General features: G+C 43.7%; 1 protein-coding gene across 4 annotated transcripts in view; it reads left to right on the top strand.

Moving 5' to 3' along the window:
- GALNT16 (polypeptide N-acetylgalactosaminyltransferase 16) overlaps positions 1-15,949 on the top strand; it is a 75,778-nt gene that overhangs the window by 55,040 nt on the left and 4,789 nt on the right. For all 4 annotated transcript variants that reach the window (XM_032691776.1, XM_032691775.1, XM_032691774.1 and 1 more), the window contains 5 exons: positions 2,760-2,886; positions 3,810-3,902; positions 7,008-7,091; positions 8,097-8,238; positions 9,608-9,724. In XM_032691776.1, coding sequence (XP_032547667.1) covers positions 2,760-2,886; positions 3,810-3,902; positions 7,008-7,091; positions 8,097-8,238; positions 9,608-9,724 — 563 coding nt within the window. The remainder of the gene's footprint in view (positions 1-2,759; positions 2,887-3,809; positions 3,903-7,007; positions 7,092-8,096; positions 8,239-9,607; positions 9,725-15,949) is intronic.

Raw genomic sequence — 15,949 nt, 5'->3', positions numbered from 1 at the left:
CTGCACAGCCAGACTCAGCTCCTTGCTGTCACTAGCCCTGCTTCAGCTGCAGAGCCAGCTACTTGGACATTCTGCCAACCTCTGAGCTGCAACTCTGTAAAAGGTGTAAGCCTCAAGGAGGGAGAAAGAATATTTCTTTAGGTTTTTGTTTGTCTGCTTCTGCCCACCTGGGAGCCCAGTGTTGTTTGGTCTGTATGATATCAGTAGTATGATAATAAGCAGAGCTCTCTGCCATAAGTAGCAGTAAATTATCTATGGACTCACAGCCATTCTTACAGGTAGAGCTGTTCAAAACCTCCACAGAATTGCTTCATTCTCCTTGAAATTGCTCTTGTAAAGCCTGGCAGTGGCTGGACCAGGTTGTGTGAGACTCAGCAACATGTACAGGGCTTACCAGCTTTGCCTTGTTACATGGTTTTCCTGTAAATTCTGTGTCTACCACCACTTGTCTCTTATCCTCTGTTGAGCCTGTTGCTGTTGAATGCAGAGGGATAGAAACCAACCTGTATTTGACAACAAGAAATATTAATTTTCCCTGAATAATTCAGAATGGTTAATTTAGCCTCTATAAAAAAATGTTAATCATAGTTAATTGAAAACTGGGTTTTCTGATTAAGGAAAACTATTAATAGTATTCTGAAACACTGTTTTTACTTAAAATTACAGTTTTGAGTGGAAAGAAACTGTTTGGATTAGGTCATCATTTTAGATGAGGTGGAAGAGGGGTTCTGACTAATTTGGGTGGGTGGGTGGGAAGGGCCATTCTCTGCTCACAAAGGCCATTTTTAATAAACTACTTTGAAACATTTTTTATGTGAGGAAACAGGATAAGAGAATGTATGGGAAGGGCACAGAGCTGGATGAGCTCTACACACACAGCAGGTACACAAAAATGATCAGGCAGCAATTACCAGCTGCTTAAATATCCTTCCAGCTGGATGTGAGCTGGTAAATCCCCTTTTTTCCACTGTGATGGGGAAAAAACACAGTGATTAAGTAATTTAAAACGCATATAGACTAGGTCACGTCCTGAAAAACGTACAGCAAAAAGTTCTGTTTTTCATCAGAGGATGGATGAAAGTCATTAATAAGTTATGTTTGGTCTTCATTTTCTCTGATGTGTCCAAAATCTGCATTCTTTTACCTCTTCTTTAAAGAGTTCTATCATTTACAAACCTGGACATGCAGTCTGTCTGTGTGTCTAAGATGGCATGAGAAATCCTCTCTTGGGAAATGGACAAGACTTTAAGTTACACACGCTAGACTGAGATTTATATTTTTGTTGTAGGCCAGAGTGAGTCAGAACCTCATTCCAGGAGAGCAAATGCCAGCTGGACATACCACCAGACATAAACTTATGTCTTGGGCTTTTTTTTTCTTTGTTTTAAAACCCTTCCTCTATTCGAATCTGGAACTGCCTGTTGAAAAGAAACTGAAAATAATAAGCTCAGGAAAAGAGACAAGGAGATACAAGAGATAGTAAGAAATGCCACAAAATACGGTATAGTAAAATGTGGTTTTTTACTTAGAAGCTAGATTAAACGCACCACCTTCCCCCACCCTGCAACTTACTGTTTAACAACCTCTCTCAGTGTGCAGAGAGGAAAGCAAAGGACAAAGATGAAGGTTGGGAAGATGTTAGTGTGTATATATGCTTTCAAACATCCATTAGATCTGGATGAATAATTTCTTTTTAATTTCTAAACATCAGAGCCGCATACTTCAGGCATTACTGGAGGGAGATCCCAACTGCGTAAAATTTTTGAAGTAATTAGTCTATACAATCTGAAACCCTTTTGGTAAGGACTACCAAACTACCCAGCTAATTTTCATTTTCCTTCTTCCTTCTTCTCTTCTCATCACCACATGAAATGTGAGTGGAAAACCCCTCTGGTGTGGCAGTGATTAAATTTGCGAGGACAGACTCATAAGCTTGAGCAAGGTCACATATCTTCTGTGATGCAAATAAGTGCCTGTACATCAAAGCTCCATGTTCTTCTAATCCTTTACCAAAATGTTGAATTTAGCTTCAGGATAGGGTGGATTTCTTCAAGTAGCAGGATTCTCTCCATATTTTTATAGTCATACTATTAGACTCATATCTGCTCTGAGCAGCTTCCCCAGCAGAGGCAACTGTTGACAAACTGTAACACAGTCATCCACTTATTTTCTTTTTTTTTTTCTTTTTTTTTTGTTAAATTAGAAATAGACCCAACCAGAACAAGAAGCCATTGTAGGGTGGATAACCTAGAGGTATAAGGGAGAGGACTTTGCTCTAGACGTTGAATCTCTATGCCCTCATCTTGTTCTCTTCTTTCTCTTTGTCTTCTAAACTCCTTTTCTTCCTCACATGATTTGCTTTACACAGTAATTCTTTTTTTAATTCCATCTATGTGCAGGGAGGAATGTTACAGGAGTCCAAAGCAAGGTGGGTGTGGCAATGATCTCACTGTTGACAAATGCCATCCTGAAGGCCTGAGAGAAACCTCAATGACCTGGTCAGATGCAAAGGTGTCTCACTGAAATGCTCAGGGAACTAAAGAGAAGCAGGACTGGAGAAGACTAGGAAGTCTCTGAGCCACAAGGGTTGCCTCCATTTTAACAAAGGGAGAACAGTTTCTCCGCTCTCACTATGGCATCGCTTTTCCTGATTTTGCTGTTGCAGGCAATACATCTAGAGCAGAGGGGCAAGGAAGTTGCCCTTTTTGGAACTGCTGCCGATCTGCCTGTATCTGTATGACTCTTGGGGTCTCTTCCAGAGCTCTCTTTCCGAGTGTGGATGTGTGGTGGCAGCTTGGAGATCGTTCCCTGCAGTCGAGTGGGACACGTGTTCAGGAAGCGCCATCCCTATGACTTTCCTGAGGGCAATGCACTGACTTACATCAAGTAGGTGTTGAGTAGTTCCTGGTAGCAGCCAGATCACCTTTGTGTTGGATATGTCTAAATAAGCCTGGATTCTTTGTTGTCTTTCTGCCTGGTAACAGAGAACAGCTTGTGGCTGAGCATCTGTTCTCAAGGGAAGGATGAGTTGCTGTTTTCTGTGAACAAAACCTGTTCCCTTCTCTGTTTGTATTAGTGTGTCTTGTTCCTCCTCAGTCTGCAGTGGAGGGGGGAACAGTACCCCAGAGTGAGACTCTGGCTGTTCATGGATACTGCCTTATGACATGTGCCTGTGTATTGGCAGTCCTTAGTTATCTCTGTTGTCTCTGAGCTGTATGTGCTCTGAGATAAGCCCTGAGGACGACTTCTACTGCAGGATAGATGGGAAGGGAAGAGTGTTGAGACAAAGTGTTTGACAATGAGAGTGGTTAAGCATTGCGTCAGGGCCCCAGAAAGGCGGTGAAATCTCCATCCTTGGAGATTTCAAAACTCAACTAGTCAAGATGCTGAACAACATGACCTAATATGAAGCTAGTCTGCTTTGGGCAGAATGTTAGATGTTAGGCAGAAGTGCATTCCAAGCTGAATTATCCAATAGTGTTATTCTAATCTGGGGAAAGGAATACTGTAAATGAGTGGGATGGTGACAGTTAGTCCAGGTGTCTCTGCAGAGGGAGTATGTGTGAAAAAGTCATGGTAAACTATGGCTATTAAAATTTTAACTTCCAAACAGAATGTTCCTGCAAGGCTTTGTAGACTTAACACATTCAATCTCTATCCATCCATACTGCCCAATGTGTTTCATATTTGGGACCATCCCCCACTCCCTCCTGGCAGACAGGCCTTAGTTCTGCTCACCCAGAACCTGCTCGCTGGGAGGGCAGGTTCTCCAACAGCACTCAGCAAATCATCTCCTCATCCCCCTGCAGGAACACCAAGCGCACAGCAGAGGTGTGGATGGATGAATACAAGCAGTACTACTATGAGGCCCGGCCATCTGCTATTGGGAAGTCATTTGGAAGGTAAACTGCCCCCAGACCTTGGTAAGAGGCTCTGGTAAAACGCTTGGTAGCAACAAATAGTTTTTAGATCTTCTCTGGGGCTAAGTGTGAGAAACAGAGATGCTCTAAAAGGCTAGCTTGCCAGGGAGGTTGTAACTTGAGTGTCTGGCTAATGAGGTTTGCTTCTAATTCCCTTTATTTTTCCCCCAGTAACTTTGCATAAATCATCTGTTAGCAGAAGGCCAGAGGGATCTGTAATGAAATTAAAAGACCAAACATTTTAAGTGGATTGATAGGAATATTTTTTTAACACAACATGCAGCTGTTCTAGAAATGCAAGCTATGCAGTTACTAGAGCTTGACCTGAAGTTCCGGTGTGGATAGAATCTCAGGGCAAGCACAGCTGGCTGGCACATAGGGCAGGTTGCACTTGGTGCACTCCCCTCTTTCCTGATCAGTGAATGGGTAGTTTGCCTGGTTTGTAGGGCAGGAGAGAACATGGCCAGTGGTGAGACATGTCATTCAGAAACACAATCTCTGCAGAACTGTGCTCCTTACAGCACCTTTGCTAAAGCTGTCTTCAGGCCACATGGGATTCGTTGTTACAGGCTTAACCGTTCTCTGTGACCCAGAAATCAGTGATGGACACCAAAACCTGGGATAAGAGGAGAGCTTGCTCTCTGTGCTATCAAACCCCTTTGAATCCCAAATAAATGTAAAAATTCCAGGAGTGCTGTATACTTGTGGGTTGTATCTGCCCTGTGAACAAATGGCTATTGTATCAGTGTAAGGACTTGGCAAATGTGGTTGTATCTCAAATGTGTAGCTATGTGCACTGGGTAATGATGCATGTCCTTCTTATTTGATGACAAGCAGGTCACTTTTTTTGCTGTACATTGTGCTTTATTATCATGATGCATTACATATCTTGGTACAAATAGCTTTGCCTGCCTAATTTATCTGTCCTTGAGCTGACTGCAGCAGCTGGACTGGGGCCAAATAGCAAGTAACCCTGCTGCTTGTGAGGGAAATCGGACTATTGCATTTTGTACATGGATATATTGCTCATGTGTTTTAGGGGCCAAACCTGCAGCTCTTGTTCACACAGACTTCCTAGTGACTTTACTAGTAGCATTGGCTGAATAAGAGCTGGAGCAAAGTGTAAGGCTTTGATTTCAGGCAATTTCTTGACCTGTAGTAACAATCCTGTGAACTTTAATCTAGAACCATTAAATCTAGATTTTAGAATGCAAATGCTTTTGACACCATCACTGACAGCGGGGCCTATAATGGACCCTCCTTCCCCACAATTTTGGTAGATATAGAATCTAAGTACATTTTCCTGAGGTGTGTGGCCTCATGTATATATGTACAGTGGCTTCCGGGGGCTGAGGATGGCAAGGTGCATAAGTACAGTTGAAATTTGTTCCAACACACAAATGTAGTGTCACAGCTTGAAGACAAGAGCTCCTAGTTTCACTGCTCACAGAATCACAAAATATGCTGAGTTGGAAGGGACACACAAGGATCACTGAGTCCAACTCCTGGCCCTGCACAGAAGCATATCCAAGAGTTGCACCATGTGCCTGAGGGTATCATCTAAACGCTTCTTGAACTCTGTCAGCCTTGGTGCTGTGACCACTTCCCTGGGGAGCCTGTTCCAGTGCCCAACCAGCCTCTGGGTGAAGAACCTTTTTCTAATATCCAACCTAAACCTCCCCTAACACAACTTCAGGCCATTCCCTCAGATCCTGTCACTGGTCACCACAGAGAAGAGATCACTGCCTGCCCCTCCTCTTCCCCTCACAAAGAGTTGTAGACTGCAATGAGGTCTCCCTTCAGTCTCCTCTTCTCCAGGCTGAACAGACCAAGTGACCTCAGCCACTCCTTATATGGCTTCCCCTCAAGGCCCTTCATCATCTTTGTTGCCCTCCTTTGGACTCTCTCTAACAGCTTAATATCTTTCTTATATTGTGGTGCCCAAAACTGCACACAATATTCAAGGTGAGGCTGCCCCAGTGCAGAGCAGAGCAGGACAATCCCCTCCCTCGACCAGCTTGTGATGCTTTGCCTGATGCCCCCCAGGACAGGGTTGGCCCTCCTGGCTGCCAGGGCTCTGCTGACTCATATTCAACTTGCCATTGACCAGGACCCCCAGGTCCCTTTCTGTGGCACTGCTCTCCAGCATTTCATTCCCCAGTCTGTAGGAGCATACAGGGTTGCCCCATCCCAGGTGCAATATCCAGCACTTTCCCTCATTGAACTTCATATGGTTGGTGATTGCCCAGTTCTCTAATTTGTTGAGGTCTCTCTGCAGGGCCTCCCTGCCTTTGAGGGAGTCAACGGCTCCTCCGAGTTTTGTGTCATCTGCAAACTTGCTCAGTATCCACTCCAATCCTGCATCCGAGTCATTTATGAAGATGTTGAAGAGCACAGGGCCTAAGATGGAGCCCTGCAGAACCCCACTTGAGTGTGACTGCTTGAGAGAAATTCTCTTGTTCAGTCAGCTAAAGCCAAGCAAATCAGCAATGTGAGGACTGGTGCAGCAGACAGTTACTGAGATGTTGAGTTAGTCTCCCCTTATACTATTCCCTTTCCCCAAACAGCTTAAGAACAAATAACTAAGTTCTCCAGGTCTGAAACCCAGCCTGAGCCTAGAGCTGCTGCCATGAGCTAGAGATACTCTTTAGCACACACAGATTAATCATACGTGCATACCTGAGCACAGACACTTTCTAGGCCTTTTCAGCAGCTGATCATTGTGCAACTTTCATTATATGCCTCTACAGGGGCACTCAGAGGCAGAAGTGCTTTCCTGATCCTACAGTAGTTTTACTGCAACGTATTATTTAACAAGGTAGGACCTGGGCCCTGCCATCACTCTGAGCTAAAGGAAGTGAAAGAAGAGCTTTCTGCAAGAACAGCTTTCTTCCATTTTTGTTTCTTGCCACTTGCCTCTCTCCTTTTCACCTCAGGTCACTGCTAGTGCTCTGAACCCAGCAACAGCTTTGTGGGAGAATGAGTGGCAAAAAGTCATATAATTTCCCTCAAACCTCCTGGCTAATCTTCATTGTTCCCCTCCCTCCTGTTCACTGCCTCATCCTCAACAACTGCTTGTGTTTCCAGTGTTGCAGACCGAATGGAGCAGCGACGCAAATTGAACTGTAAATCCTTCCAGTGGTATCTGGAGAACGTCTACCCTGAGCTCAAGTGAGTCAGTTTTTCACTTGGAGAAATCTCTGAAGGATCTGGGAGGTGGGTCACAATGACAAGCTGAGCCTTGACAGCAGTGGACAAAGGAAAAACTTTCGCTTGGAAAAGGTTTTCCTCAATTATTCTTTTTCGTGAGAAACCTCCTGTGTTTTCCTGGCATATATCGTCACAACTCTGCAAAAGGTTTGTTGCTCCTACCTCTGGGAGCCTTCTGCTCTGCCCTGCACAGCTGTCCCTTGGAGATGTGCAACAGTGGTGTTTTCGGCGGTGCAGGGTGCGGATGAGTGCCAGAGCACTACATCCCTCCCAGTTATGACTTGGTCTCTGCCCTTTGGATGCTCTACCCGGAGGTAGTTGAGCCAAGTAGAGCTGGACGGCCTCAGTGCAGAGGTGTGGGTGATTCAGAGAAAGCTCTGATGAATGCCTGTGGCTTCACCTGCCCTGGGTCAGGACTCAGTAGTGTTTGTGCCCTTGCTCAGCTGGAAGGTAGCCTGGATAGATCTGTGTTTGTTAGCACATGCTATCCAACACACCTTTACATCTCAGTCTGTGGCTAACATGAGTGGAGGCTAAAACATCCAGCTGTAGTCTGGCTTTGACAGACCTTACCTGTATTCCTACCATTGAGACAATGAGTATGTGTTAGCAGTAGGGAGAAGACTGAAAAAGGGGGAGGCAGAAGCAGGGTAAATCAGTGTGGATATAGCTTTTTGCTGGAAATGGCCTCTTTCAGAATTTCAGAATCAACACATTAAACAGCTTGGGGTATACCTAAAGATCCTGATATGCCTTCTGAAACAAAAAGATACCAGTCCTTGACCAAGTTCTCCCTTGACTTTTGCCTCCTCCATATATTTCAAATGGATAGCATAATATTGTTCATTTTCTGTCAAATATAGGGGACTGTGTTTCAGTCAGGGGCCTGTTAAGCCCTTATAAATGTGAAAGTGCTTTGGACATTTCTGTATATGAAGTATCATGCAACTGTCATTTTACTTCAAGGATTCCTGAAAAGGAGTTGATTCCAGGAATAATTAAACAAGGAGGAAACTGCCTGGAGTCTCAGGCACAGGATACCACAGGGAATATATTGGCTGTCATGGGAAACTGTAAAGGGACAGTGAACAATCCACCTGTCACTCAGGTAAGGCAGGCTTCAGTTTGGTGCTTTGCTCCTGCTTCTACCCTTTTTATTACCTGAGATTGAAAAGGCATTTCTGTCCTTGGTGGGTTTGTATGGAGGTGAATGAAGGAAGAATTTGGCCATTTGGAAGAATGATTTTAATCACAAGCAGAAGAACAAGCTGTGCCCATCTCTTAGACCTTTGTTGGCTCAACAGGCTCAGCAGTCAGGCATAGAGTATGAAGTTCCATCACTCAAAGACGAAAGGTAGTGCTTGAATGCCCCAGGGGTGACAAGTTGTGCAGTAGATGTGTGACCAGGGTTTAAGTCATGTAGCTGTTCCCACTCAGATCGTTGCTTGGATGTGCTTTGCTTCATTGTCCAACCCACCAGAATCGTTCCATGGCTGTGCTTGGCTAGTACTTTAGCATGTGGGTAAGAGATTTTCCCAGGATCAGAAACATTCCTTGGTCTGCCAGTTTAGCTGTAGCTGCAGATAACTTGAATTGTGCTGTTTTACGGATGTGTTTCAGTTTAAAGCTCAAATAGAGTTTAAATAGCTAAGATCCCAGCTGCAGTAATAATGGTGCAGCTCTCCTAACTGCAGTGGAACTGTACTGGTTTATGTGAGCTGAAGATCTGCACTCAGCCTCTTCTTTTGGTGATTAAAAGCAGCAGGGAAGCAGCTTGAGAAAGTTATGGGTCACAGTAGGATATTTTATGCCAGAAAACACATATTCACATCTGTTAACTGTTAGAAACTAGTTTGCAGCCAGCATTCAATATGCCATTTAATCTGACTCATTGTTCCATGTCATTACCATTTGAAATCTCTGAAATTTACTGCATTTTGTATTTCTTCCTTGGGGAAAGTACAGTAATAATAGGTGATTGGGTCAGGCATCCCTCTAGTCAGAGGGAGAAATGAAGCAGCTTGTCCTTTATGTGTGCTGATGATACATGGATATGCTTGCATGTGTTTTGCTTCGCTTGACAATCTATAGGTCCAGGATACCTGTTACAGAACATGTCTGCTGTAAAATGTGCAGAAGCAGTTGCATGTCTTGTAAGTCAGGGCTCAGGGTCCTCCTTGCTTTGTAGTCCTGAATCTGTAAAGCTGCAGAGCAAAGAGTTGCATGGGATCCAAGGTTAATCTGACATGTCAGATGGTGAGGGGAGCTAGCTGCAGGCTTTGAAATGGTCATGGTGCACCAAGCCTGAGCATAAACTTCTGATCAGGTGAAGACTGCTGTGGTAGTCTTCCCAGGGAGCCTTTGATAAGAATAGAACAAAGGATAGAGGTTTTTTTAATATCTGATGGAAAAAACTCTCTCACTCATCTGATCGCTGTTGTGATCCTAATGGAACCTTTCTTTTTCTTATTCCAAAGGAGTGGGTATTCAGTGACCCTTTAATTAGACAGCAGGACAAGTGTCTTTCCATTACCTCCTTCTCTACTGGCTCTCAAATCACAGTGGAAGCCTGCAATCAAAAAGATGGCAGACAGGTAGGTGCACCTGTTTTTAATCCCTTTGTTGCCACATACCGGTGTTCCTACATCAGTGCAGCCAGCAGGGACAAACCTAGTACTATCAAAGCATATAAAAGTCCTTTCCATCTCCATCTCTGATGTATTTCATAAGCTTGGATGTATGAGATTGCTCGCAATCAGAGCAGGACGTGCAGTATGTGTGTGTCTGCTCTGCCTGGGCCCTCAGCAGCATGGTTAGCTCCAGCTCAGTAGCACCCTAACCTTGCTTCTTGAATGTGGTAATGTGCAGCCAGATTGGTGCATGGATGGAGCACAGCATCAGAGAGAGGTAGGTAAGGCAAATGCTTTGAGAAACCTAAGGGAACAGTGGTGTGTGCTGCCATTTGTTTGTTTATTTATTTAGAAGTGAGAGAACTGTGTTCTTTGTGCTGTCTTTGGACATGTGAACAGACCTTTAAAACTAAGTGTGTGCAGCTCACTTGAGAAATGCTGACTGGCATAAAGTACTGTATGTTCCACCCAAACTGCTCCCTAGAGGAAAAATACACAGCAGCAGTGTTCCTGACAAAATGCTGCTCTGTGACTTATGGTGTTTCCAAGATGTGCATCCCTGATCTGTCAGGACAAATCAATCATTTTGCCTTACAACATTGAGTGAGAGATGGCCTCTGCAATGGCCAGGGTGCCCTCAACAGAGGTGTGATATGCCTTTTTATCAGAACTGGGCAAAACACAAAAGGTGACAGCACAACACTGGCAGACAGCAGATTGGGCTTTTTTCACTCCTAGTTGCTGTGCTTCCCTCTACACCAATAGAGAACAAATTTTCTGTCATCTAAGGCTATGCTGACTTTGTGCTTTCTGATGTGTCTGTTATTTTGATAGCCCAAAGTTAAGAGAGGGCTCAGCTTGCTACCAGTCCTCAGTAGTATCCTCTTTTGTCAGTACTTTTTAATGCTATATGAATCCTTGAAATTAGTACTTCCTGAAGGAAAGCACTGAAATCCAGTCATGCCTGTTTATGGGAAACCTGTGTGGACTTTCCTCTGGAGGATTGGTTAATGCAGAAATGTCTTTAAGAGTTGTCACCATAAATACACAGGGAAAACTCTTTAAGTTCGGATTAGTCTGCAAGGATATCCCAGGTGGGCTGTGCTTGCCTGCTTCTTTTTGTTGGTGGTAATCACTCACCCCCTTGCTGTGTAAATAGGTCACTTAGCCTCCCCTTATGTGCCTTGCAGTATTTTCCTCCCTGGCAGCAGAAAGGACTCTAGCAGCTGCCAAAATCAGCTGTCTTTCCCTGTCCCCTGTCATGGAAGGACAAGGGTCCCTCAAGGAGGGTAGAGTCCAAGCCCTGTCAGCCAGAAGAGAGATTAATTCACAGTAACACGAGCAGGCTTATTCTGCTGTTGGAATAGGATTTATTGAGTCTTGATGTGTTGATTATATACAGGCTCATTATAAAGACATGCACACATACTTAAGGATATGAGCTGTTGTTTTCCATTACCTTATGTGAACAAACTGCATTTAAATCAAGGACTTGACCTAGCAGATGATTTAACCAATTGACTGTAAGTGAGGATTTTGTTTAAGCATTTCAAATAGTTACAGATTGATTTGAATTACAGCTGCCATCCCAAACCATCTTGCAGCTGAAGGGATGAGGTGGGAGAGATGTATTTGAATTTTTAATTTAATTTGGGTTGAAATGCTTTTAAATGTTGGGGTCTTTTTTGTAGTCCCAAACTCCCATTTCAGATTTGTACTTACAAAGCCAGTTCTATTTGCAGTGCTCAAGTTTGTTGTGTTCCTGGGGAATGTTGTTATGGTTTTTCCCTTCCATAAACACAACAGTAATCCTTGCTCACACTGACATTAGATTTTAATTAGCTAGAAGCCAGTCATCTTGCAAACTATCCCATTCTCTCTCCTCCTGATATTTGAGAGGTTGATTTTCAAGAAAGAGCAAAGCTGGAGGGAACAAATGCCCTCAGCTGCCCTACAACTCGCCTATCTCCCCATGGATACTCACAGCCCAAAGTGCAAGTACTGGGGGAGAGCAGTGTTTCCAAATTGCAGATGGGTGTATCCACTTCTCAGTTTAAGCGAACTTCTCAGAAAGTCAGAGGAGCTGAGTGGGGGTGGAGGCAGGGGAGTTGAGCTACTTCAGAGAGCTGGAAGTGACAAGCAAGAGCCCTGAGTAGGTGGGCTAAGTGGAAGAGGGTGAGCCTGAAAAACATGCATCACATGGACAATATCCTAAGAGGAGATGGCAGCATAATAAAAGTCCAGCTTTGAACATCTTTGCTGTCATTGTCATTAGAGATCTGTGGTGAAAGATGTTTGGACTTTTCTGGATCTGGATTTCATGTCTGTGTCTGAGTCATGAAAAAGCAAGATTTCTGACAAAAGATGAGATGTGATAACTTTGTTTTTTAGTATCACTGGAGTAGATTGGTTAGATCCTTATGACAGCACCATACAGCTCCTAAAGTTGGTTTCTGCTTTCTATCATACTGAATCTGTGCCCATGCTACACAGCTGTTGTGCGGTAAGCATGTCCACAGGGCAGCTAATTTTGTTGTTAATTTTGAGCGCTGACAACAGTCCCATCTAACATATAACTAATACTCTAGGAGAGCCCTTAGACTATTATGAGTTGTATCTAGGGTATTACCTCAAAATAAGTCTGGAATTTTGCAAGCAGGAGGATATGAGACATAGTTAAACTTTAGATGGTTTTTGGTTCTGTCAGACTGTTCTCCCTTGGGTTGAAAGAAGTCAGAAATTAAATCTATTTGGCACCATGATCACATTGATCATTCAACAGCAACAGCTGGCACTGTTAGCAGAAGACCAGCCAAAAGCTATTCTGCATAATCAGAACTAGATTTCTAACCAGATGGATGTTATCCATAATGTTATTTGGGGAATAGAATTTTTAGTTATTGCCTTTAGCTTTATTTTTGGCTCTGACTGACAGTGGGAGTGGCATTTTAATTTGTATTGTAGTGAGGACAAATAGAAGGCAAAGCAAGAGTCAGACACTAAAACAAGAGAATGAAAACGAGAAACATTGGCACAGTATTACCCAACGGAACAAGAAGCATGCTGAGAAATCTTATTAAACAGCTATATTTCATTAAAATGTGCTGAAGGAATGCGACCTCAGCCTGAAAATGAGGACACCAAGTTTTCTTGTGAGACAAACAGTATTTGAAGTCCTGTATCCCTTTGTATGCAATTGGGAAATTTTTCCTACTTTGCTTCTCAGTGTATCATGTTATCTGAAGTGAAGATTAATGCAACTTTATAGATAGTATCAGAAAAGAGAAGGAGCGAAAGCCTGTTTATTCTGAAAGCACCTGACTCAGCGTCTTCATGATAATAAGTAGGTTACTGGCAGTATGCTGCAGCTTGAAAGCAGTTTTCAGGAGACAAGAGTTTCTCTCAGTTGCGATTCTTAGTTTTACAAATTTAGGTGCTCAAAGGAAGACAGCAGTTTCTGGATCCTGGTGTGAGCTTTTCCATCACATTGTCTGCTCATATATTTAAAATGTATTGTTCGTCATCTTCATGACCAGCTTCAGGCTGCCCATGGCTCTGCAAATACATTCAATTGTAACTTGCAGCATCCTTGGCTACTCCAGTTATCAGCTCTCCATAGATTTCTGTCTGATGCATCTCAGTCCTCATCAACAAAATCTGCCTTTCTCAGCTGTGTTTCCTGAGTTGGGCCAACTCTGCTGTGTTTCATGGTCAGGATCTTGAGAGAACCCCTGGATTGCCTGGATTATTGGGAGTTAAAAGAAAACATTTGATTACCCTGAAAAATTATACTAGTGTAAACAACTTCAGCTCTTGTATATATTGGGTAGAAGAGGACTGGCTGTTTCTGACTTTTCTCTTGGTAATTTGCACATAGAGTGCTTCTATCCACCACCTCAAAGTACTTTGAAATGATAGATGAAAAAAGATGGAGACAGATATTTACAAAAAAAAGTGTGGAAATTTTTGGTTGATACTGGGGAAGAGGATCAAGACACAATGTTTCAAAGAAAATCTGGATTTTTTTTCCCCTCCATCTTCACTCCAAATCTACTCTGACCAGTAAACTGTATTATCTTCATCTGCACAAGAAAGGGAGACCAAAGAGGATTTTCATGCCAAAAATTTTCAGATTTTGCAATGCTTGTGTCTTCCAAAAGCTTTACTTCCAAGTCATAATGTCTTGGTGTAGGAGAGTAGAGGACTCCCTGCAACATTTGTCTGTGTATGCAGAAGGTGTCTGCTCTGTTTATTTTTTGCTGAAGATGGGCATTATTGGCATCATTTAAAATTATCTGTCCAGGCTCTCCGTATGGTCTGTGGAGAAAGCTGGGCTGTGCCAGAAGGTTCTTGTACCTTGGACTCCTCCATAAGTATGTCACGAGGGAACTAGTTTAGACTAAGTTGCCCAGTTCTGAGGTGGCTGACAGTGGGAGATGAGCATCCTACCTCCTGTTTCCACCCATTCCTACTGCCCACCCTCCTCAAGGGTCTGAGATATGATGTGTCCCTGCAGGGCAGGATGTTGGGCTGTCTTTGGTAATTCTGTGGTCTGACAGTCAGACGGGGGTCTTCTGAAAGGTTCAGGTGAAGTCAGGGGGGTTGCTCTGGGATCTCATGAAGGGCAGCAAAGCACAGTTTCTGACCAGAAAGGGTAAAATCCATCATTCTGAATGTACCACTTCTGTGTGAGATGAGGAGCCTTACTTTGGCTTTTACTGTTGGTGTGTTTTATAACAGCTTCATACATGGCACCTCCCTGCAGCCCAGATAAGCCTTATCTTCAACTCTCACCTTCTCAGTGTTCCTCCTCCCCTTTCCCCATCCTTGTCCCATTTTATTTTGAAGCTGGGGTGACTTGAAATGCTATGCTTTCCAGTGGCATTATTCACTGAGAAGCTGATTGATTCAGTGTAGTTTGTTAGCAGCAGCAGATGTGCTCTGGTGAGTGTTTACGCTGTGGCTGCAGACTCTCCCTACAGACTTCACAGTGGGTACCTGCTCAGCATAGACAAGATGCCACAGCAGCAGGTCTCTGATCTGGAGGAATAAAATGAGCAAGCCTCCAGTGGTACTAGTTTTCTCCTGAACAGCTAAAAGGAAGAAGAAAACCAGTGTCCCTCAGTAATTGCTCTTGTACCCATCTCAAATCTCATAACAGCATATTCTTTTACAGCAAGGTCTTTTGGTGAGCTATGGGGTGTGTGGGAGAGACAGCTGGCAGGCATTCCCTAGCAAACACATAGGGAAAGATGAAGGAGGAGACTGGGAATTCACAGAGAGGTGGTGGGAGAGTAGAGGACAAGGAACTAGGTGGGCTTTGGAGAAAGTCAAAAGACTCTTCACTGAGGTGTCTGTGACACTGGGAAACAGTCATGCAGCGATCGCACCAGCTGGGCAGAGTGTGCAGCTTTCTAGGGGAGAAGACCTCCTGCTTTACACTCCATCATTGCAGCTGCTGCCTTATGGTATTAACTCTTCCTCAGCTCTTTGTAGGGAGACTTCTGCCAGATGGGAGCCAGATGGCTCTGGGTGTAGACAGTGGGTTGCAGCAGCTGGTGAGGGCATTGTAGTGCACAGACTGCATTGTAGCTTCCTGTCCACCATCACTGCATTCCTCTGCCCCCTTACCTGTTAAAACCAGATTTTTCCTGCTGCACAAACAGCTCTCCTTTAGCAGTATCCTGTCAAACAGGACTAGCACTACTGGCAAATTGATGCTGCTTCTGGTATTTAGTCTTGAAGAAATATGTGATACAGGAGCAACAGATTACTCTGAGCTTTGCAACTGCCCTGCCCTCCAAGAAACATAACCAGTGCACACATTTGGAGGACAGCTGCCAGCAATATATGAACCTAACTGGATATCTTAAACCACACACCATGTGGCAATGTTTTTGCCATGTTACACAAGAATTAAAATGTTTGTAGGTTTTGACATTGTCCAGATATTGCAGGAAATTTTTTTATTCACTTTGCATATCATTTCTGCAATAGCCTTGAAGTCCACTAGTGTTATCAAATTGTTTATTTTTCTCCATCAGTCTCATGGGTTAACCAACACATATTCATAATATTCCTAAGACGTTTACTGACTGAGCACCCAGATCATAATTCTGTCTGGGTCATCTGTGTGACTGAAAAGAATGATGGGAAAATCCCTGATGCCTGGACCCCTCAATCCTATAA

The sequence above is a fragment of the Chiroxiphia lanceolata genome, chromosome 6, assembly GCF_009829145.1.
Source record: "Chiroxiphia lanceolata isolate bChiLan1 chromosome 6, bChiLan1.pri, whole genome shotgun sequence".
NCBI classification, from domain to species: domain Eukaryota; kingdom Metazoa; phylum Chordata; class Aves; order Passeriformes; family Pipridae; genus Chiroxiphia; species Chiroxiphia lanceolata.
The sequence above is the reverse complement of the archived record's forward strand: the minus strand, read 5'-3'. Positions and strand labels throughout refer to the sequence as shown.